Source organism: Nerophis ophidion, linkage group LG03 (assembly GCF_033978795.1).
Source record: "Nerophis ophidion isolate RoL-2023_Sa linkage group LG03, RoL_Noph_v1.0, whole genome shotgun sequence".
Classification (NCBI taxonomy): domain Eukaryota; kingdom Metazoa; phylum Chordata; class Actinopteri; order Syngnathiformes; family Syngnathidae; genus Nerophis; species Nerophis ophidion.
Window position 1 is genome coordinate 35,695,011 of NC_084613.1, and position 23,752 is coordinate 35,718,762.

Genomic DNA, 23,752 nt, shown 5'->3' on the forward strand with positions numbered 1-23,752 from the left:
CCCTTTCTGTGCCACAATCATTGACTAAACATTACGGGCAGCGTTTGTATTGATAGTGACTACACAATAGCGGCTGGATATTGGTAGGGACGTGTCCCTAGCGTCCCTACCCAATTCTACGCCCTTGATGGCGACAACAACCCGTGAGTGCTGATTCAATAAAAAAAAACACACAAAAAAAAAAACTGGTTTTGAACGACTCCTTTATGACTCCCACATCGTCATGTGTTTCCTCCACACTCTTCCCAGCAGCTGCCTTTCTGCTTCTTTCCTGAGAACACAGCTGACAGCTGACAACACTGGACATGTCCATGGCTGGTAAGGTAAGTAATAAATTCATGAACGTTGTTTCTAACACAATATAACAAGTTGTACTTCATGATACTGTATGATATTAACATTCAGTAGGAAAACAAAAGGTTAGTTGTAACATTTTCTTTAAAATGTCGCTTTTTGCCGTTTAATGGTCCTAATACATAAAGAAACACAACTAACACATAGAGTGTACATTCAGGTTATATGCAATTAATATGTACAGCAAGGGTCCCGACCCTTTTTTGCACCATGGACTGGTTTAATCTAGGCATTATTTTCAGGGAACGGCTTTCCACTTGTGCCAAATAAATACAGCAAAAATAAGTGCATGAACAATATAATTCAATACAACCTGATTTATTTGGAGCGCAGGGCTTGTTTCTTTGCAATGAGATCAGCAGCAGGTTACCATTAACCTGCTGACGGAATTCAGACTTTGGCTACAATCTGTCACATTTATATTGTATGTGCGGCTTGTCCCGGGTGTAACCCGCCTTCCGCCCAAATGCAGCTGAGATAGGCTACAGCTACCCCAAATGGGACAAGCGGTAGAAACTGGATGGATGTTCATCAATGTGAATTGTATCATGTCACAAAGTTATAACAACTTTCTTTGAGGAATTTTATTGTACATCTATAAACAAGCTTATTGGTGTGTCTAGTGGGACAGAACGTTAAGCCGTTTGGAGTCGTTTGTACAAACCCCGTTTCCATATGAGTTGGGAAATTGTGTTAGATGTAAATATAAACGGAATACAATGAATTGCAAATCATTTTCAACCCATATTCAATTGAATGCACTACAAAGACAACATATTTGATGTTCATACTCATAAACTTATTTTATTGTTTTTTGTAAATAATGATTAACTTAGAATTTCATGGCAGCAACATGTGCCAAAATAGTTGGGAAAGGGCATGTTCACCACTGTGTTACATCACCTTTTCTTTTAACAACACTCAATAAACATTTGGGAACTGAGGAAACTAATTGTTGAAGCTTTGAAAGTGGAATTCTTTCCCATTCTTGTTTTATGTAGAGCTTCAGTCGTTCAAAAGTACGAGGTCTCCGCTGTTGTATTTTACGCTTCATAATGCGCCCCACATTTTCGATAGACAGGTCTGGACTGCAGGCGGGCCATGAAAGTACTCACACTCTTTTTTCACAAAGCCATGCTGTAACACGTGCAGAATGTGGCTTGGCATTGACTTGCTGAAATAAGCAGGGGCGTCCATGAAAAAGACGGCGCCTAGATGGCAGCATATGTTGTTCCAAAACCTGTCGAATATTACCAAAAACAATTTGAAATGTGGACTCGTCAGACCACAGAACACTTTTCCACTTTGCATCAGTCTATCTTAGATGATCTTGGACCCAGAGAAGCCGGCGGCATTTCTGGATGTTGTTGATAAATGGCTTTCGATTTGCATAGTAGAGCTTTAACTTGCACTTACAGATGTAGCGACAAACTGTATTTAGTGACAGTGGTTTTCTGAAGTGTTTCTGAGCCCATGTGGTGATATCCTTTAGAGATGGATGTCGGTTTTTGATACAGTGCCGTCTGAAGAATCAAAGGTCACGGTCATTCAATGTTGGTTTCCGGCCATGCCGCTTACGTGGAGTGATATTTCCAGATTCTCTGAACCTTTTGATGATAATATGGACCGTAGATGTTGAAATCCCCAAATTTCTTGCAACTGCACTTTGAGAAGCGTTGTTCTTAAACTGTTTGACTATTTGCTCACGCAGTTGTGGACAAAGGGGTGTACCTCGCCCCATCCTTTCTTGTGAAAGACTGAGCTGTTTTTATACCCAATCATGGCACCCTCCTGTTCCCAATTAGCCTGCACACCCGTGGGATGTTCCAAATAAGTGTCTTTGATGAGCATTCCCCAATTTTATCAGTATTTATTGCCACCTTTCCCAACTTCTTTGTCACGTGTTGCTTGCATCAAATTATAAAGTTAATGATTGTTTGCACACAAAAAAAAAGTTGATCAGTTTGAACATCAAATATGTTGTCTTTGTAGCATATTCAACTGAATATGGGTTGGAAATTATCTTCAAATCATTGTATTCCGTTTATATCTACATCTAACATAATTTCCCAACTCCTAAGGAAACAGGGTTTGTAAATGATGTATTGTTTCTCTGTGGCCCAGTAGCAAATGTGTCATGTACCGGTACCGGTTCCCAGACCGGTGGTTGGGGACCACTGCTGTACAGGACACACCTTGGTTTATTTTTGTTTATATTATTCCTTTAAACTTTGCCTATGCTCTGACCTTTGAACCAGTCATATCTGTGAAGGCAGTAAAAGTTAAATTTGCTTGGTAGTTTGTGTGCTTAGTGTAAACAAATCTCCACCCCATGTTGTGTATTGGCCTTGATTATCTTGGCTGTCATTTAAGTGTAAATCAGTGACATGACTTCAAGAGGGCTCAGTTTTCAGATGTTTATTTTCAAATTAAGTTGACATCTAACACTAGATTTTATCTCTCAATTGTACAGTGTCCATAGTACTCTGTGGGTCAGACCTGAGCAAATAAAGGCCCGTGGGGATGCATGTGCCCGTTAAACTTTTCAATCTGGCCCGCCGGACGTTCCCAATTAATTTTTTTAGGTCTTTAAGATCGAAACTGTAGCCACCATTATGATGTACAGTGATGTTGGGGGCTCATCATTACGGGAAAAATAACTGGTGATTCGGACTGCTTTATCCTTCACCACAAAGTAGCAGCCATTACCATACACTCTTCCCACTGTTGTTGACTCTGGTTCTGATGCAATCCTGATTGATGAGAAGCTCTCGCAGCAGCCAGCTGTTATACTTGAGACCCTGTCAAGACTCAAAACTTTTCTTGGATCCACCATCACAACCCTCATGTTGATTGGTCAGCCGAAACCATTTGGGATAGTCTCACTTGCTTTCATAAAACATAATACAGTGTTGCAGCATGCTGGATCAGCTGTATCAATACTTATTATACCAAATTATGAGTTTTGTGTTTTTTCTGTTGTAAAGGTCATTAAGTGCAAGGCAGCAGTAGCCTGGGAGCCAAACAAGCCTTTGGTGATTGAGGAGATTGAGGTTGATCCACCGCAGGCCAATGAGGTTCGCGTCAAGGTAAGATACTGTATGGAGGTTAATACTTTAGTCAATGTACTTTTAAATCACACCACATGTAATTTTAAAAGGACTAAGTTTTTTTAATAGAAATTCTGCTAAGAAACATTGATCAAAAGATCTCTCTGCAGAAATAGTTAAAAATAACATTGCAATGTCCTGGAATGAAAATATCTTGTATGCAGTTTCCACATACTGTAGATCAGTGGTTCTCAACCTTTTTTCAGTGATGTACCCCCTGTGAACATTTTTTTAATTCAAGTACCCCTTAATCAGATCAAAGCATTTTTGGTTGAAAAAAAGAGATAAAGAAGTAAAATACAGCACTATGTCATCAGTTTCTGATTTATTAAATTGTATAACAGTGCAAATTTTGTAGTTGTCTTTCCTGAACTATTTGGAAAGAAAGATTTAAAAATAACTAAAAACTTGTTGAAAAATAAACAAGTGATTCAATTATAAATACATATTTCTACACATAGGAGTAATCATCAATTTAAAGTGCCCTCTTTTGCGATTGTAAAAGAGATCCATCTGGATTCATTAACCTGATTATAAACATTTCTTCACAAAAAATTAAATCTTTAACATCAATATTAATGGAATATGTCCACAAAAAAAACTATCTGTCAACACTGAATATTGCATTGTTGCATTTTTTTTCAAAGTTTATGAACTTACATTCATATTTTGTTGAAGTATTATTCAATAAATATATTTATAAAGGATTTTTGAATTGTTGCTATTTTTGAAAAATCTTGCATACCCGTTGGCATACCTTCAAGTACCTCCAGGGGTACGCGTACCCCCATTTGAGAACTACTGCCGTAGATAATTACTGGATAAACATCATTGCTGTGTAGTCTATTGAAAATGTTTTTTTGGAGCAGATTGTGGCAACTGGCCTCTGCCGTACAGACCTCTACTACCTGTATGACAGTGACAATACAAAGATCTTCCCAATGGTCCTTGGCCACGAGGGAGCAGGCATTGTGGAGAGCGTCGGTGCTAAAGTCACCGAATTTCAACCAGGTCAGTTTCTTAGGATGAAAGGCCACACTCAAACCAAATACGTGGACTTGGACTATGATAGTTCCCACAAAAGAATATGTTCAACAAACGTGTCGTACCAGTTATGTACCTTGTATTGTGCAGTAAAATAAAGATAAATTAAAGAACCACTGAGAGTCACACACACACTAGGTGTGGTGAAATTACTCTCTGCATTTGACCCATTCCCTTGTTCCACCCCCTGGGAGGGGAGCAGTGGCCGCGCTCGGGAATCATTTTGGTGATTTAACCCCCAATTCCAACCCTTGATGCTGAGTGCCAAGCCAAACAGAAGCACTCCAAAAACTCTTAAAATCTGAAAAGTTTCGATACAGCGTTATATTATGAAGTGGTAGCACATGTAAAAAGGCCAAAGCCCAAACAGCGTTTGTAAGGACCAGATGGTCCTTCTTCAAGTGTCCCCGTTCGAGTGTTGCTAGCGCTGCTTGATGTAACTCTCAAACAGTGGCGATATGTGGACGCAGGATGGAGCCCTGGCAGGTTGCAAGGCCGGTCCGTGCTATGTAAAGTTAGAGTATATGTTTGCTCTCAAGAAAGCCTTATACAACATTTGTTTCTTTTAGGTGACAAAGTGATCCCCCTGATCATTTCCCAGTGTCGAGAGTGTCGCTTTTGTAAGAGTCCTAAAACCAACCAGTGTGAAAATGCATGGTAAGCGCCTTAAAAGGCTTTTTTTCCCTTCAGATGGAGATGGCTATTTGTGATCACAGGTGTCATTCTGGGAGCCACCCTTCACAGATGTTTTGCTCCTTTTAAACTTGGAACATCTCTGCGTGGTGAAGCAGTGGAAGGGACGTCTCCTTAACATTCCATGTAGCCACTACAACAATCCTTCCATAACCCACGCCTTGTCATTCTGCCGTAGCCATCACCAGAAGCTTCCTTGTTTTTCTTCTTCTGCAAGGTCTTTCAGAGCCTTTTTTAGTCTTGAGCCACTAATGCCCAGAGTCTTCAAGAACCACTGGATGGAGATTCCTGTGTAGCCTCGGAACCCGACTTCCACTGGGTGGGTGAAAGAACTTCAACCGGATTATTTACGGGCAGCTTAAAGGGTTTTATATTTCTGCCGCTTCCTCTCAAAAGCAGCTTCCATTCTCTCCTCCCATGGGATGTCAGTTCAACCAAGATGACGGATTTTGTGAAAGAAGACCAGAGCACAATGTTTGGACGTACAGAAGTTATCTCAGGGGGGATCTTCAGTTACCATTTTCAGTCTCCCTTTTTTCTAACAAATTAGATGGGCTGGTGTGTTGCTCAGCTTTGTTTGGTGCAATTTCCACATATCAGCCCAAGTGATGGTCCTGTCAGTAATGGCCTCCCTTCCCCTACCCTGCTGGGATTGGCTCACAGCCTTGATTTTAATAACCCTCCTCTTGCTCCCTTCTGACTATTGTGATCCCCGACATGTTCCTGTGTTTTATTGTAGCTTTTGCCCATGTGCTCCTTTTTTCTCCCCATCCCCAATCGTGCTGCAACTGCCCCATGATTTCTTGATGTTTTAGCTGTGGTACTGCCTGCTGCAGTGTCTGTGATGTGTTCCATTTCTTTCCGGTGTGAACAACTGGATCAAGTGAGTTTTCAAGTTCGAACAATGGTCTCACTTTCACACTCTCTATTTGAAACCTCAGGGTGTTTATTCCATACAGGGCTGCATTGGGGAAGGCTAAGCAACATCGGAATGTATTGTTGGTAAGGTGATTTTGCATAATTTGAGGAGCCACTTCAACCGATGGTAAAAGGGGAATTGTTGACGCCAGACTTTGAATTTGCTGGGGAGGGGACGTTGATCTATCTTATTTAGCCCTTCTGATAATTGTGTCGTTGTTGTGGCCATCATCAGTTTGTCCAAGAGGTCTGCTGTACAAAGTCTTCCTAGAATTTTGACTGGTTAATCAACTAACTGTGGGGTCGCTTTGCAACTTACTGAGAAAGTGATGTTATCCTTTCTGTCCCTTTTGCGAATCTGATAGGCTGCAGATCTTTTCTGGCTTGATATTCATCCATTTTGAAGAAAAGTAGTTGCATCATCCATGAAGTCCCGAAGAGCCCCATCAAGCTGCTGGCTTGATGGGGCCTTACTCCTCTGAACATTTGTCTGCTGCCAGTTAAGATGACTCTGAAAGCTGCCGTAAAAACAATTGGGAAGATGGGACAGCCCGTTGCTATACCTTTCTCCAGTTTATACCAACCGGTTGTTAGTCCGAGGAGGAGTAGCAGACTTGGAGGCTGTTGAAATAATTGGTTATGAGGCTCTGAATGCAGGATGGAATGTGAAATAAATTCAGGGCAAAACTGAAGAGTTGGTGGGGGATAGATCCGTATGCATTTGCGAAATCCAGCCACATCACATTAAGCTCCAATTTACTGCGCTTGACTGTCTGGATCTTGTCCCAGATTGCCATAAAGTGCTCCACACAGCCTGGCAAAGCCATAATCCCTGCCTTTTGGCAACTTGTGTCGATGTAACTGTTTGCTAGGAGACAGCTTCCCTTCAACATTCAAGAGAGCAATGCCTCTAAATTGGCTAATGTCGCTACTTGGGTTGTACGGTATACCGGTACTAATAAAGTCCTGCCATACTAATTGATTGAAATCGGTACTTTTGAAAAGTACTGGTGCCGTTCTTTTATCTGAATGCTGTTGTGCGGCGGTGACTACAGAGAGAGGTGCATGATGTTGTGTGTCAAAACGCACACACAAAGTGCATACAAGCAATAACATCTTGGAGAGGAAGAATGGCAAAAACGATTATTCTACTGGTTAAATAAAGAGGGTGCGTGAAGCGCAGTACGGAGGTATTTGGGTTTCAAAATTAACAATAAAGGTGACGCTTTAAACAAGAAAGCGCCGCGCTTCAAGTTTGCTTTAAATGGTAAATGAGTTGTCCTTGCATAGCGCTTTTCTACCTTTTTAAGGAACTCAAAGCGCTTTGACACTATTTCCACATTCACCCATTCACACACTCACACATTCACACACTGATTGCGGGAGCTGCCATGCATGGCGCTAACCAGGACCCATCAGGAGCAAGGGTGAAGTGTCTTGCTCAAGGACACAACGGACGTGACTAGGATGGTAGAAGGTGGGGATTTGTCAGATTGCTGGCACGGCCACTCTGCCAACTTCGCCACGCCGTCCCCTATTAAAACACGCTTTGCCAAATGTGGGGGTTAGTATTACCACCTTTGCTTCAATTGTCAGAAAACATTTGAATAATGAACATTCAGATCAACACAAGGAGTTATAGAGAGTAACAGGTAAAAATGTAGTTGTTACACCTGTCCTGTTGATCTTCTAGGAGCACAGGGCAGACTTTCCTTCCTGGGTGGATCTTTTTGTTGGGGGTAACACACTTCATTTTACCCATCAATTGCTCTGTAAAGCTCTGCTTTCCGGTCAGAATTTGAGGCCACCGATTTGTGAGGAACTGGTTGCATTATTATTAGTTTTGCATGACACAACCTGTACATCTTGAAGCATTATACAAGTATAACCCGTTTACCATCCTTCGACTGCGCAAGTGCTACCGCTCTCTCTCTTTGCTCGCCCACTCACTGACATCACTCAGCCAACACGTTGCCATTCTCACATACATACTATACTGTATGCTACTCTCATAAGTTAACCACCTCCCCTGCTGTGCACATGTAGATACATAACATGTAGATACGCAGACGTGCACACAGCTGAATGCCAAATATTAGCGTAGTTAGGACCGCCCATCTAACGCCAACTAGTGCAAAATGACGGAGTTTGGTAACAAATTGCTACAATTTGTGTTTTATCTTTAACATATTTATGGTTTACCTGCTACAAATGTGTGGTTTACCTGGGGACGGCGTGGCAAAGTTGGGAGAGTGGCCATGCCAGCAATCTGAGGGTTACTGGTTCAATCCCCAACTTCTACCATCCTAGTCACGTCCGTTGTGTCCTTGAGCAAGACACTTCACCCTTGCTCCTGATGGGACCTGGTTAGCGCCTTGCATGGCAGCTCCCGCCATCAGTGTGTGAATGTGTGTGTGAATGGGCGAATGTGGAAATACTTTGAAAGCACTTTGAACTCCTTTAAAAAGGGGTAGAAGAGTGCTATACAATTACAACCATTTACCTTTTTTTTTTGCGTGGCTCATCTGGTTTTAGTACCTACCAATAATTGTATTTTTCTTTGAGTGCAACAAGAAAAACACAATGCCCTTTAATTTATATTTTAACCTTCTAAAATTGTTTATTTAAATGCAATAGAAAAACTATTTTTATTTTATTGTAAGATTTTCTGTTAAAAATAAAGCCAACATTTACACTTTTTTGTATTTCACTTTATTTGAAAAATAATCAAAAAGTATCAAAATATTGATATACATTTTGGTACTGTTACCAAATTACTGGTATCGGGACAACCCTTGTTGCAACAGACTTTCTCTTTGTGGACGAAGATGGTGACTGCTCACCATGCTGGTGGACTCGATTTCTATTTCAGCTTCCACGGTAGCTTCAAAACTATTGGACAGTTCTGGACAGAAGGCGGCGTTCCTTAACTAGCTGCTGGATCTCCTTTTCCCGTCTGCTAATCTGTTTGGAGGGGGTTTTCCTGTGTTGCAGTTTCCCGAATTTGCTGCGGCTTTCCTCGTAGATGATGTCCCCATAAAGGTTCGGTTTAGAGTTGTCTGCTGCCCCTCAGGGAGTTCCCAAGGATTGCATGCAGGCTCTTGTCGAAGCTTTTCCATAGATCCTTCTCGCAGACTCCTGGCCAGCCGACTGCTGTGGGGGTGACAGTATTCCGTTCCCCCGGTGCAATGTGGGCCCAAACATAGCTATGGATCTTGTCTCACCTGCTAACCTAAAGTGGGTTTAGGAAACGACAGACGGTTTGCCAGCCACATCATTTAGTTAAACGTCATTTTATTTTCAGAAAATATAACAGAATAAGTGAACTTGTGACTGCACATGTACTGTAAATACAGTATTACATACACCAACGTAATACTTGTTTTTTTTTAGGGATGTTGTTCCACACAATGTGGAAAAAGCACCCGTCTCCAAGCTAAACTGCAACGGAAAGAAGTTGCTGCAGTTTATGGGAATCAGTACCTTCTCAGAGTACAGTGTGATAAATCAGATTGCACTGGCCAAAATTGACCCAGCTGCCCCCCTGGATAAAGTGTGTCTCCTCGGCTGTGGGGTTTGCACAGGGTTTGGAGCTGCAGTCAATGATGCTAAGGTAATGTGTAAAACACATAATTTGTATCCTCTGTAGGAAACATTTCTTTAAGTAATCAGTCATCATTTTCAAAAATAATTTTTTAAAAACTAAACCTTTTTTTTAAGGAATCAATTTTTAAAATGTCATTTACGTATACATCATACGTCAGCAACAAAACCCTTATCGCAGTTAATTGAGACCGACCATGACAGCGATAAATGAATTTCCACAAAGTAGGATTATTATGAAGTCAAATATTTCCATAGAGCATAAAACAAAACTGTTCACTTTCTAAATGTGTTTTTAAATTGTTATTAGAGCCCTCTAAACATTAACACCTTAACATTAATTTCACCCAATATAGTAGCCTTGAGTCTGTTTTATTGTAGGTTACAGTACTTACCATTAGCCCAGAGGCAAAGGGCGGAGCTACAGGGGTTTCAAGGATGGCGGCGCACCCCAGGTCCGTGTTTCTCCGGGTAGGTCCCTCCTTCAGGTTGGGAGGGGAGGCCTCTCCCATTGCTTCGGCCCGGAGAAGCTCAGATAATGCTGACAGTTTTTTTCAAATCCCCCAACAAAATCAGAGCTGGATGCCCCAGTCAGGATGAGTCGTGGTTGCTAAAATATTTACAAGACTGTCATTAGTAATTTCGTAAGTGTTAAAAAAAAATTAATGAAATGTGCTGTGTAACTGACTTAATCTTCACTTGAAAATTCCACTTTGCAATGAGTAAATTTACAAACCCCATTTCCATATGAGTTGGGAAATTGTGTTAGATGTAAATATAAACGGAATACAATGATTTGCAAATCCTTTTCAACCCATATTCAATTGAATGCACTACAAAGACAAGATATTTGATGTTCAAACTCTTAAACTTTAGGTTTTTTTGCAAATAATAATTCACTTAGAATTTCATGGCTGCAACACATGCCAATGTAGTTGGGAAAGGGCATGCTCACTACTGTGTTACATCACATTGTCTTTTAACAACATTCAATAAACGTTTGGGAACTGAGGTGACACATTTTTGAAGGTTTTCAGGAGGAATTCTTTCCCATTCTTGCTTGAAGTACAGCTTAAGTTGTTCAACAGTCCGGGGTCTCTGTTGTGGTATTTTAGGCTTCAAAAATTTCAATGAGAGACATTTCTGGACTACAGGCAGGCCAGTCAAGTACCCGCACTCTTTTACTATGAAGCCACGCTGTTGTAACACGTGGTGTGGCATTGTCTTGCTGAAATAAGCATGATAACGTTGCTTGAATGGCAGTATATGTTGCTCCAAAACCTGTATGTCCCTCTCAGCAATAATGGTGCCTTTGCAGATGTGTAAGTTACCCATGCCTTGGGCACGAATGCACCTCCATACCATCACAGATGCTGGCTTTTGAACTTTGCGCCTATAACAATCCGGATGGTTATTTTCCTCTTTGTTCCCGAGGACACAAAACAATTTGAAATGTGGACTCATCAGACCACAGAACACTTTTCCACTTTGCATCAGTCGATCTTAGATGATCTTCGGCCCAGAGAAGCCGGCGGCGTTTCTGGCTGTTGTTGATAAATGGCTTTCGCTTTGCAAAGTAGAGTTTTAACTTGCACTTACAGATGTAGCGACAAATTGTATTTATTAACAGTGTTTTTCTGAAGTGTTCCTAAGCCCATGTGTTGATATCCTTTAGAGATGATGTCGGTTTTTGATACAGTGCCGTCTGAGGGATGGAAGGTCACGGTCATTCAATGTTGGTTTCCGGCCATGCCGCTTACGTGGAGTGATTTCTCCAGATTCTCTCAACCTTTCGATGATATTATGGACCGTAGATGTTGAAATCCCTAAATTTCTTGCAATTGCACTTTGAGAAACGTTGTTCTTAAACTGTTTGACAATTTACTCAAGCACTTGTGGACAAAACAGGCGTACCTCGCCCCATCCTTTCTTGTGAAAAACTGAGCATTCTTTGGGAAGCTGTTTTTATACCCAATCATTGCACCCACCTGTTCCCAATTAGCCTGCACACCTGTGGGATGTTCCAAATAAGTTTTTGATGAGCATTCCTCAACTTTATCAGTATTTATTGCCACCTTTCCCAGCTTCTTTGTCACGTGTTGCTGGCATCAAACTCCAAAGTTAATGATTATTTGCCCCCCAAAATTTTTTTATCAGTTTGAACATCAAATTTGTTGTCTTTGTGGCATATTCAACTGAATATGGGTTGAAAATTATTTGCAAATCATTGTATTCCGTTTATATTTACATGTAACACAATTTCCCAACTCATATGGAAACGGGGTTTGTAAAAGTTGATTAACGTTTTGTCTCCAAGTATATTTTGAGTAAAAGCGTCATCAATTTTCCAACGTAATCAGTCAACAAAGTACAAGCTAGGTGAGCATTTTTACTACAAAGTAGCATGAATGGCAGTTCATATAAATATTTTAGCGGAGTTGCTCTGCTCCATTAGGAGTGTGGTTCTAAATTGTGTGAACATTTCCCTGTTTCAGCACAATATTTGCAACATAGCAGAGTCACTGAATGAAAAGAATGCAACCGTGGCTTGTAAATTCTTTGTAACCAACACAATTGATAATACAATGATACCTCGGTTTTCCTAAACAGAATCGTACAAAAATTGAAGCAATTTGATGTCCTGATCCCAATCATTGTATCAGATCCGGGGCTGATATTTTCCTTCTTTAACTGTTTACCGATGAGCTGTCGAGCCCAGCCGAGCTTCACCGCAGCCGTGCTCCAGTGTTTATGTGGCTGAAGATTGTACTCATGTGAAAGGTACCTTTTTAAAAGGGATGCTTGCTCAGGGAGACACAATAGCAGGAGTTCCAAGAAAGTGTGTCTTGCCAGAACACCAGATCAAATTTGAGAGCAAGCAAACACATTATCTATCCATAGTGCGAAGCCACTTCCAAGATACTAATCACCATAACGAAAAGTAAACTATCTTCCAAATAACATTGTCACTGGAGGTCCAGAGGAAAAGGAATGGGTAAGCATGCCACACACACACACACACACACACACACACACACACACACACACACACACACGCACACACGCACACACACGACACAAGAAGCTTACTGCTAAAGCTTCATTTATATAGGGGGTGATTAATCCGGAGTTTAATAATATTGATACCGACTATAGTATATCAAATTAAATCAAATTATTTGTATAGAACTTTTCATACATAAAAAATGTAGCAATAAGTGTTTTACATTTGAAAAAATGTGCCTCCTGCAATCATTACATACTGTAAATACAATCACAGGCTCAGTCAACTTGTTTGTAGCATTTAATATCACCCATTTTTTTACAGCAACAACAATATTACATTCTAAATTTAGTAAAATACCCTTTATACACGTCTTATTGTGTTTACTTTAATTACTTGCTGTAAAACATTTTCAGTTCTGTAATATTTTGTCAAACTATCTGATCGAGGCTCTAAATCAGATTGTAAGCCAAAAATGTTGACGTCCCTTCTCATTACACAGGGTGCACAGCCCTAATGACTTACTCTTTATTTTAGGTTGAACCGGGCTCTACCTGTGCTGTGTTTGGCCTGGGAGCCGTTGGGTTGGCGGCAATCATGGGTTGTAAATATGCTGGTGCCAAGAGGATTATTGCAGTCGATGTCAATGCAAACAAGTTTAAGAAGGCCGAGGAGTTTGGAGCCACAGACTGCGTAAACCCCAAGGATCAGAGCAAAACCATCAGCCAAGTGATCTCTGAAATGACCAACGGTGGAGTCGACTACTCTCTGGAGTGTGTGGGGGATGTAGAACTCATGGTGAGAAATGTTTACTTGAACCCTTTGCTGTTCATGCCTGCTGGTGTTGACGTCACTTGAAAGCTTAGTTTGTTGAAGTTTGACTGACAAACACCAGTTCATGATACCAATAAAACCACAGGTTCTGTAAATGTTAATATTTTACTAGTTAAAATTCACCTTTGAAACCTCACAGATAAACGTGGTCCTGTTACGTTGGCAATGGTCCATTGAATGGAAATTATTCCACACCAATCATAACAATTTATAAAGACACTGACCGCTGCAGCAGACTGTCATATTTGTCAGATGTGCATATTTTCTACATATTATTATTTGGTTAGCATGTACGCATTAACCACAGATGCTACAGATTTTTTGTGTGAAATCTTAGTCGACCCAACAGAAATGGCTCAATATCTAGTGTTGTGTAAAAAAGTACCTTCTTCTACCGCATGCAGTTCGGACCGTTCTTAATGATTACTGATGCATTTAATTGCCAACAAGAATGTAAAAACGCCAATTTTCTGGTTGATAGGTGGGCCTCTGTCATAAAAGAAAATCATTCCTTTGTAAAGGAGGAAAGGGAAATGTGGACTTGTGAGGCAACAAGTTTTTGTTGTTGTTTTTTTTTTTGCACACAATTACGACAGTCTTCACAGATAAGAATCTGTCAGGAAGCCATGTTTTGTTTGCATAGTAAGTTGAGGCTTCGACTAAGAGTGATTAAGATTCTTCTACATGAAAGCCTTTGGAACTACATCACTAATAACTACATCATTAATAATAAACCTAGCTTTCGGGATGGAAAATACAATAAAATCAGCAGATAAGATGGAGCTAAACCGTTAAGTATTTTGTACGTGAGTAATAAAATCTTAAAATCGCAGTTATAGTGTACCGCCAGCTCGTATTGGAATGCCAGTAGAGGTGTAATATGATGAAACTTTCTTGTCCTCGTCAAAAGTCTAGCAGCCACATTTTGTACCAAATGTAATCTTTTAATGCTGGACTTGGGGAGACTTTAACATAAAACTTTACAGTAATCAAGACGAGACGTAACAAACGCATGTATAATGATCTCAGCATCACTGGTGGATAAAATGGGACACAATTTAGCGATATTAGAGATCAAAGAAGGCTGTTTTAGTAACACTATTAAGGTGTGGCTCAAACAAGAGAGTTGGGTCTCAAATAATCCTGAAATTTTTTACAGAGTCGCTTTGTACAATTGTTTTATTGTCGAATTCCAATGTGGTACCGTCAAACAAAGTGCCTGTGTCTAGCAGGACTGATGATGAAAAGTGTTTTCTTAGCGTTAAGATGCAAAACCTTGCTGAACATCCATTGTTTATTTTCATTTAGACATGCTCCAGGTGATTACAATCTGGCGCTTTGGTCACCTTAGGGCAGGGGTAGGGAACCTATGGCTCTAGAGCCAGATGTGGCTCTTTTGATGACTACATATGGCTCTCAGATAATTATATTTATATAGCACTTTTCTCTAGTGACTCAAAGCGCTTTGCAAAGTGACACCCAATATCTAAGTTACATTTAAACCAGTGTGGGTGGCACTGAGGGCAGGTGTGTAAAGTATCTTGCCCAAGGACACAACGGCAGTGACTAGGATGGCGGAAGCGGGAATCGAACCTGGAACCCTCAGGTTGCTAGCACGGCCACTCTACCAACCGAGCTATGCCGAGTAACCGTGTAATACTCTTCCATATCAGTAGGTGGCAGTCGGTATTAATTCCTTTGTAGATGTGGGAAACAGCGGGAGGCAGAGTGCAGGTAAAAAGGTGTCTAATGCTATGGCTCTAGAGCCAGATGACTGCACCTGTCTCTCAGATAAATCTTAGCTGACATTGCTTAACACGATAAGTAATGAATAATTCGGCTGGTAATCACAGTTTCAAAAATAACGTTCAAATTATAAAACATTCTCATGCAATTTAATCCAACCATCCGTTTCCTACCGCACCTGTTCAAGATGTCGCATTAATGGTAAGAAGAATTATATGTATATTTGGTTAACTTTTATAATAACAATGTTTTTCAAAAGAATAAGAGACTTATTATACTCTACAAATGTTGGTCATACTTAAAAATGCACAAATTTATTTGTCTTCAGTGTTGAAAAATGTTATATGGCTCTTACGGAAATACATTGTGAAATATTTGGCTTTCATGGCTCTCTCAGCCAAAAAGGTTCCCGACCCCTGCCTTAGGGGCATGTAGAGTTGGGTGTCATCAGCACAACAGTGAAAACTAACACCATTTATTTGCGTATGATGTCGCTTAGCGTCAACAAATAAATGCTGAAGAGTACAGGGCCAAGAACCGATCCTTGTGGGATTCCGCAGGTCGCCTTAAAGGCCTACTGAAACCCACTACTACCCACCACGCAGTCTGATAGTTATATATATCAATGATGAAATATTAACATTGCAACACATGCCAATAAAGCTTTTTTAGTTTACTAAATTACAATTTTAAATTTCCCGGGAGTTTCGTCTTGGAAACGTTGTGTAATGATGACGTGTACGCAGGACGTCACGCGTTTTAAGGAAGGATGAGCGCTACACACACACACAGGTAAAAGTCGTCAGCTTTAACGGCATAATTACACAGTATTTTGGACATCTGTGTTGCTAAATCTTTTGCAATTTTTTCAATTAATATTGGAGAAGTGACAGTAGAAAGATGGAGTTGGGAAGCTTTAGCCTTTAGCCACACAAACACACGGTGATTCTGATTCCTTGCTTAAAATTCCCGGAGCTGAAACTTTCCTATGGATCAAAGCGCGGTCAAGCAAACATTGATCACAACCGAATGTCAACCAATAGGTTTCGGTGAGAAAATTGTGGTTAAAAAGTCGCCTCTTACCGGATATCAGCTGAGCTTGTGCCGTCTGTACAGCTGCCATCGACACCCGTGAGACATTGGCGTCAAGACACCCTTGGACAAACCCCTCCGACTATCAGGTAATATTAAACTCACTAAAACACTAGCAACACAATAGAAAGATAAGAGATTTCCCAGAATTATCCTAGTAAATGTGTCTAAAAACATCGGAATACGTCCCAATGCTATCGCGTTTTTTTTTTTTTCTAGTCCGTTGCTATCAATATCCTCAAACACGAATCTTTCATCCTCGCTCAAATTAATGGAGAAATTGTCGTTTTCTCGGTCCGAATAACTGTTTTTGTTGGAGGCTCCCATTAAAATCAATGTGAATACGTGAAGAGCCCCCACACTTGCGACGTCATCGTCTGCGACTTCCGGTAAAGGCGAGGCTTTTTCAGGAAGTACCAAAAGTGGCGAACTCTATCGTCGATTTTCTCTGCTAAATCCTTTCAGAAAAAATATGACAATATCGCGAAATGATCAAGTATGACACATAGAATGGACCTGCTATTCCCATTTAAATAAGAAAATCTCATTTCAGTAGGCTTTTAACTGTGTCTTTTCAGTGAGATAGGAGCTCAACCAAGAAAAAGCTAAGTCTGACACAACAATATGTGTTTTGATGCGATCTAAAAGAATGTTATGATCAACGGTATAAAAGGCAGCGCTGATATCAAACTGTAGTAATCGAGATGATGGATTGACATCCATAGTAGCAAGAAATCATTTTCATCTTTGCAAGTGCTGTCTCAGTAGTTAGCGATTTACTGTGAGACCTGACTGAAAAAGTTCAGAAAGATTGTTGGCATGATTATTAAATAATTTGTTTGCTGTGCACACATACCCTTGATCAGGGTTCAAGGTTAGGTCTTCTAAATAGAGGATGAATAATCACTGTTTTGAATGCTATGGGAACAGTACAAGAGAATGAGACATTAAAAATATTTAGCACTGATGGTCTTAATATTGCAAACAGCTCCTTGATGAGTTTCCCAGGAAGTGGGTCGAATAGACAAGATGTTTGTTTTTTCCCATTAACGAGTCGCAAGAGTTCCTTTAGCATTACCTCTTCAAAATGAGAGCAAGAGAGTCCCATAGTGCCCATAATGTATATTTCTGGTCTTGTCATCCTCGTCCGGACTGAAGAGGATCAAAAGTTAAAGTTAAAGTTAAAGATCATAAGTTAAAGTTAGGTTAAAGTTAAAGTACCAATGATTGTCACATGCACACTAGGTGTGGTGAAATTTGTCCTCTGCATTTGACTCATCCCCTTGTTCACCCCCCTGGGAGGTAAGGGGAGCAGTGGGCAGCAGCGGTGGCCGCGCCTGGGAATCATTTTGGTGATTTAACCCCCAATTCCAACACTTGATGCTGAGTGCCAAGCAGGGAAGTAAAGGGTCCCATTTTTATAGTCTTTGGTATGACTTGGCCAGGGTTTGAAATCACAACCTACTGATCTCAGAGCGGACACTCTAACCACAAGGCCACTGACTGAAAAGAGACGTCGGAGACGCTTTGCTGAACAAAAATTTGCCTTATTACAAGCGAGCGTCATTATACAGGACAGCAGTACCTGGAGGAGGTTGAGTCAAAAAAATTAGGCACTCTTAACTTGGAGAAGCCGAACCACAGTCTTATATTTCTTCTTTCTGTCTGGGTGTGTGTTACTTCAGGAGAGTACAACCCGACCATGGAAGGAGATGTTCACGTGTAAGTAAAAGTTGACGTGAAGATACATAGCTCTATCCCGGAAGATGAGAGACTCCATGTCAATCACTTTTGTATTCCAAAGTCTGAACTTATTGCCTCTTCTTGTGAGAGTTAACCCAGTCCACGTACAAATGTCCAACTAAGGCTCCATAATTTATTATGAGCTCAACTATTATTTACCTAAACCTGGTGGTTCACTTTCTCCTAGTTGTGTGTAAACATTCACCATATGTAGAACATAGTGAGTTCATTCATTCACTTCACCATTTTTATCTTTGTTTTTTTAGAGCCCAGTTGAAGCTGGGACATAGTGTCTATTTTCTAATGAGCTCAATTTTCCTCGTAAATAATTGCATAAAGTCATCAGTCGAGTGGGTGGAGCTACTGGGAGACGATTCTTGTGGGTTATTGATGCTACTGTGGTAAACAAGTATTTAGGATCATTTCTATTGCGATGAATGAAATTGCAGTAATAATTACTTTTAGCTTTTCACTCTGGTTACTATATCGGTGATGTCTGCTACCCCCCGCAAGTCATGAGTACTTGGACACATTCTTAATAATAAAAAGATCAGCATTCAGCTTTTTTCAAAAGAGCAAAGTTATTTTTTTGGAATGACTATTAACGTTCTTTAGCTCAAAAAATGTGAGATTGTAAAAGGATTCGGAAAAAGTACTGACATACAAAATTTGTGTTGTTTCTTAGCGCCATGCACTAGAGTCCTGTCTGCAAGGCTGGGGTGTGAGTGTGATTGTTGGTTGGACAGACAGGCATGATGTTTCCGTTCGTCCTGGTCAGCTCATTGCTGGGCGCACATGGAAGGGCTCTGTGTTTGGAGGTAAACTTGCTGCCTTGCAGTTTCTTCATCAGTATCATTTTGTGGCAAAAAGGTGCACCAGATCCAGCTCATGGCAAAGTATATAACGAGTAAAACTGCCAAATGCCCATTTTTCACTGTGCCGCAGATCTTTTGAGGCAGTTGCTCAGTTTTGAAGGTTTTGGGTTTTGGTGCATTCAGGTCTGACTGCGGACATAACATTTTAAAAAATTCTAAAAAGTGTCAAGGGTTTGTGTCGACAATCCATTTTTTGTCAATCAACGCATCACAAACCGGCCTTTGTAACATTAACAACTAGAAAAGCACTTGGAGAGCAGAACCACCATTACATGTTATGCAGACCACAAGGAAGTTATTTCAATTTAGAAAAAAAGAATATACAGTATATATAACCCCTTTAATGCACTCTATAATCCGCCTTAGATATGAAAAAAGATAAAAAATAGACCATTCATTGGCAGTGCGCCTTATAATCCGGTGCGGACTATGGTCCAGAAAATATGGTGCTTGTTCCTTATCCCATTTCTGAGACTTCCTAACAGTTTCATCAAAATTGAGTTCCATATAGCGCAGTGAACCCTCTCATCAGTCATCTGTATTTTTGTCACCATGGGTGTAAGTGGGGCAGTCAGCATAGACACACACACACAAGAGAAGTGGGATCTTCAGAATCTAATTCAGATTTGGCCAATATGTTGTAACATGTATATAAGGTAAGGTAGTAGAAACGACTCAGATCAACCCTAAACCTTATTCAGTTGTACTTCATCCCATTTCTGATATTTCCTGAATGTTTCATGAAAATCTGCCCAAAACGTTTTGAGTAATGTTGCAAACTAACTGGTGAAGGTAATAATTTAGGTAACTAAATACTGAGATTTAAACAACACCCAGTCATAGGTAAAGTATCATGGAGAAAAATAAAGTTCTCAAGTCCCGCAGAAGATGTGAATGATGCAACTTCCTGCAGACCATGTGACTTGTGGAACATTCCGCATTTTTTAGAGGTTAGGACTTAATGTAATATTATTTTTATGCAATTATATAAAGTATTGTTGGGATACAAAATAACACAAGTACTGTATTTAATTGTTTTCTGTATTATTAAAGGATCAAAATCAATCAATCAAAACTTGATGTATATTTCATACACAGAAGAGCAGTGCCTCACAACAGTCTAAACGACAGTAAATAAAAGCAAGTGTTGGCACCTTGAGAGAGAAACTTCTGGCATTGTTTTTAATATTTATAGAAAATGGATGGATGGATGCATGAAAGTAGACTCAAATAAAAAAAATCACGCCCACATTTTTTATGGATTGTGTTTTATAATTTTGAAAAAAGGTTAACTTTCATAAAACTAAAACCTCTGTTTTTTTTTCTGGTTTAGCTGTAGGATAGTCACAGCCATCCTAACAAAATGATTGCAGTGCATCCGGCATGTATTCACAGTGGTTCACTTTTTCCAAATTTTTTGTTATTCTAAAATTTAATACATACATTTTTTCACTCAAATTTCTACAGACAATTATCCATAATGACAATGTGAAAAGTCTTTTTTTAAACAATTTTGAACATATATTAAAAATGACATGTACATAAGTATTCAGTTGTGGTGAAGAAGGAGCTGAGCCAGAATGCAAAGGTCTCAATTTACCGGTCGATCTTTGTTCCCACTCTCACTTATGGTCATGAGCTTTGGGTTGTGACCGAAGGAACAAGATCAATGGTACAGGCGGCCGAAATTAGTTTTATTCCGCCGGGTGGCGGGGCTCTGCCTTAGAGTTTAGGTGAGAAGCTCTGTCATCCGGGAGGAGCTCAAAGTAAAGCCTCTGCTCCTTCACATCGAGAGAAGTCAGATGAGGTGATTCGGGCAGACAATTTTATTTCTCATGATTTGAGACTCTTTCAGGTCCGTTTTGAAAACCTTTTACGAAGAAATTCCTTCTCTCTGACCATTATACCATACAGACCTGATTGGTGGATTGCTGCAGAGATGGTTGTCCTTCTGGAAGGTTCTCCTCTCTCCACAGAGGAATGCTGTAGCTCTGACAGAATGACCATCGGATTGTTGGTCACCTACCTGACTACACTAAAATGAATGCAGCAATACAGAGACAACCTGGCTGAAAACTAAAGCTTCCCATCCAACCTGATGGAGCTTGAGAGGTGCTGCAAAGAGGAATGGGCAAAACTGTCCAAAGATAGGTGTGCCACGTTTGTGGCATCATTATCAAAAAGACTTCAGGCTGTAATTGCTGCCAAATGTGCATCAACAAAGTATTGCGCAAAGGCTGTGAATACTTATTGAAATGAGATTTTCCCCCAAAAATATTTACTTTAAATAAATTTGCCAAATTGAACAACACATTTTTTATATTGTCATTATGGAGTATTGCCTGTAGAATTTTGAGGACAAAAATTAATTTATTCCACTGTGGAATAAGGGTGTAACAAGCGCTCTAAATACTTTCTGGATGTACCATAAATTTCCTAAAATAAAATCTCATTTTAGGAAGTGGGAGCGAGAAACAAATGTAATTTTACAAGGTTCAGGGTAGTATAAATCAACATTTTTACTGGTGTTTATCAAACATTGTGCAGGACACTTGGCTGAACAATAAAAATATATTTTAAAGTTAATTTTATCATGCATTTATTGTACATTATAATTCCTGGGGACACATGATGATGTGACTTGGCGGCATTGCTCATATATCGGAGTGTAATGTGTACCTTAAGGGATTTACAGAAATATATATTTTCAAAAGCAATCTGTTGATGAAGTGACTGCAAGATAATACATTATTAAAACTACCATTAATTATCTTAAAGCATTTATTTTATTGTTTTTAATTTGCTACTCAGGTTTTAAGGGTAAAGATGGAGTGGCTGAGATGGTGCGAGCCTACCTGGATCACAAGGTGAAGATAGATGAGTTCATAACACATAACTTGCCTTTGGATCGCATCAATGAAGCCATTGAATTGTTGCAGGCGGGCAAAAGGTATTATTGCAAAATTCCTCAATAAACTACGACTACTTGTAATAATAATAACACAATGTTATTCAATCAATACATTTTACGGTATTTGCTCTTTTTGTTCCACAGCATCCGGACAGTCCTGAGTTTCACTCCACAATAAGTCTATAATGGTTTCTAATAATTCCTTGAAATCTTAAATATAATTGACACTTTATTTGAACTGATTTTTATCAATTAAGACTTTACAGACATCTTGAATGCTCTTCTCTGTAAACACGATAAATAAATGAGTCAGGAGAAAGAGGAAGTCCAGTGTTGCCAACCACTATCTATATATAAATATATATGTATATGTATATGTATGTATGTATGTATGTATGTACAAACCCTGTTTCCATATGAGTTGGGGAATTGTGTTAGATGTAAATATAAACGGAATACAATGATTTGCAAATCCTTTTCAACCCATATTAAACTGAATGCACTACAGAGACAAGATATTTGATTTTCAAACTCATAAACTTTATTTTTTATTTTTTGCAAATAATAATTAAATTAGAATTTCAAGGTTGCAAAGTAGTTGGGAAAGGGCATGTTCACCACTGTGTTTCATCACCTTTTCTTTTAACAACACTCAATAAACCTTTGGGAACTAACGAGACACATTTTTGAAGCTTTTCAGGTGGAATTATTTCCCATTTTTGTATTATGTACAGCTTAAGTTGTTCAACTGTCTCCGTTGTGGTATTTTAGGCTTCATAATGCGCCACACATTTTCACTGGAAGACAGGACTGGACTACAGGCAAGCCAGTCTAGCACCCGCACTCTTTTACTTTGAAGCCACGCTGTTGTAACAAGTGACATGACATTTTCTTGCTGAAATAAGCAGGGGCGTCCATGATAACGTTTCTTAGATGACAACATATGTTGCTCCAAAACCTGTATGTACCTTTCAGCATTAATGGTGCCTTCACAGATGTGTAAGTTACCCATGCTTTGGGCACTAATGCACCCCCATACCATCACACATGCTGGCCTTTCCACTTTGCACCTAGAACAGTCCTGATGGTTCTTTTCCTCTTTGGTCCGGAAGACACGACTGTCTCATTTTATTCAAATATGATTGTGTAGACAAGCTGAAGAGAAATGAAACTTGGCGTTAGATTGGAATTAGGTTGACCTACCAACTTCAGAGAGGAATTGACAGATGGCACAGAGCAAAGCAGGAAGTTGCTGTATCCTCTGTATTTGCATGTGTTAAGTTCTCACCACAGGTGTTAGGTTTCCAACACAGCTGCTAATACCCCATCTTCCTTTAGTGCAGCTGTGTGTGTGTGTTTGTAATGTAGGGCTTTGCCAAATTAATTAAAAGGCGAGGAGAGTGGAGAGAGTTTTCAGAGTAAATTAGGAGCCTGTAACTGACAACTGCTCCAGTTACTCTCCTCGTACAAGAAAAGCAATCACTGGTTTGTCTTCTATTCTCTGATTCTGTGTCTTTATAATGTCTCGTGGTATTTGACCCTGACATTACCTTGGTCCTTCGAGCCGGATACCAATACACCTGTGGGTTCCAGCGGGCGCGATCCAGAAAGACCGTGGCCACGGCAGGACCTCTCTAGGACGATTCCTAAGTAACCCTTTTCAAAGGCTGGTTGTCAGCTCGTCAGTTGGAATCTAACAGTTGAAGGTATTCCGAAGAAGAGGTGAAGACAGCCAGTGGGCAAGATAATCTTTTTCTTGCTAAAAAAAACGGTACGACTGAGGGGTCGTTAAACTTGTAAAACCTAGGTAAAATAGAAGGACAGT

At 40.0% G+C, this 23,752-nt stretch overlaps 1 protein-coding gene across 6 annotated transcripts; it reads left to right on the plus strand.

Annotated features, from left to right (window-relative positions):
- Positions 1–12: 12 nt before the first annotated feature.
- LOC133549538 (alcohol dehydrogenase 1-like) lies at positions 13–23,406 on the plus strand. Of its 6 annotated transcripts, none has more exons than XM_061895043.1 (12): positions 13–143; positions 253–323; positions 3,342–3,443; positions 4,334–4,475; positions 5,078–5,165; positions 9,513–9,732; positions 13,264–13,524; positions 16,423–16,487; positions 18,084–18,120; positions 18,827–18,959; positions 21,828–21,966; positions 22,072–23,406. In XM_061895043.1, the coding sequence occupies exons 2-12, from the start codon at positions 306–308 to the stop codon at positions 22,103–22,105; spliced, it is 1,239 nt and encodes a 412-aa protein (XP_061751027.1). In that variant the 5' UTR covers positions 13–143; positions 253–305; the 3' UTR covers positions 22,106–23,406. The 6 variants fall into 6 exon arrangements, with proteins under 6 accessions (XP_061751027.1, XP_061751030.1, XP_061751031.1 ...); XM_061895044.1 differs by having other exon boundaries at positions 15–143; positions 250–323; XM_061895048.1 differs by having other exon boundaries at positions 71–143; positions 253–318.
- The last annotated feature ends 346 nt before the right edge of the window (positions 23,407–23,752 follow it).

Bases quoted from the DNA above. Each gene is read 5' to 3' on its own strand.
- LOC133549538 (XM_061895043.1), top strand. The intron at 3,444-4,333 runs GTAAGATACTGT...TTTTTGGAGCAG, and splicing joins CCAATGAGGTTCGCGTCAAG to ATTGTGGCAACTGGCCTCTG. The intron at 16,488-18,083 runs GTAATATTAAAC...GTGTTACTTCAG, and splicing joins CAAACCCCTCCGACTATCAG to GAGAGTACAACCCGACCATG.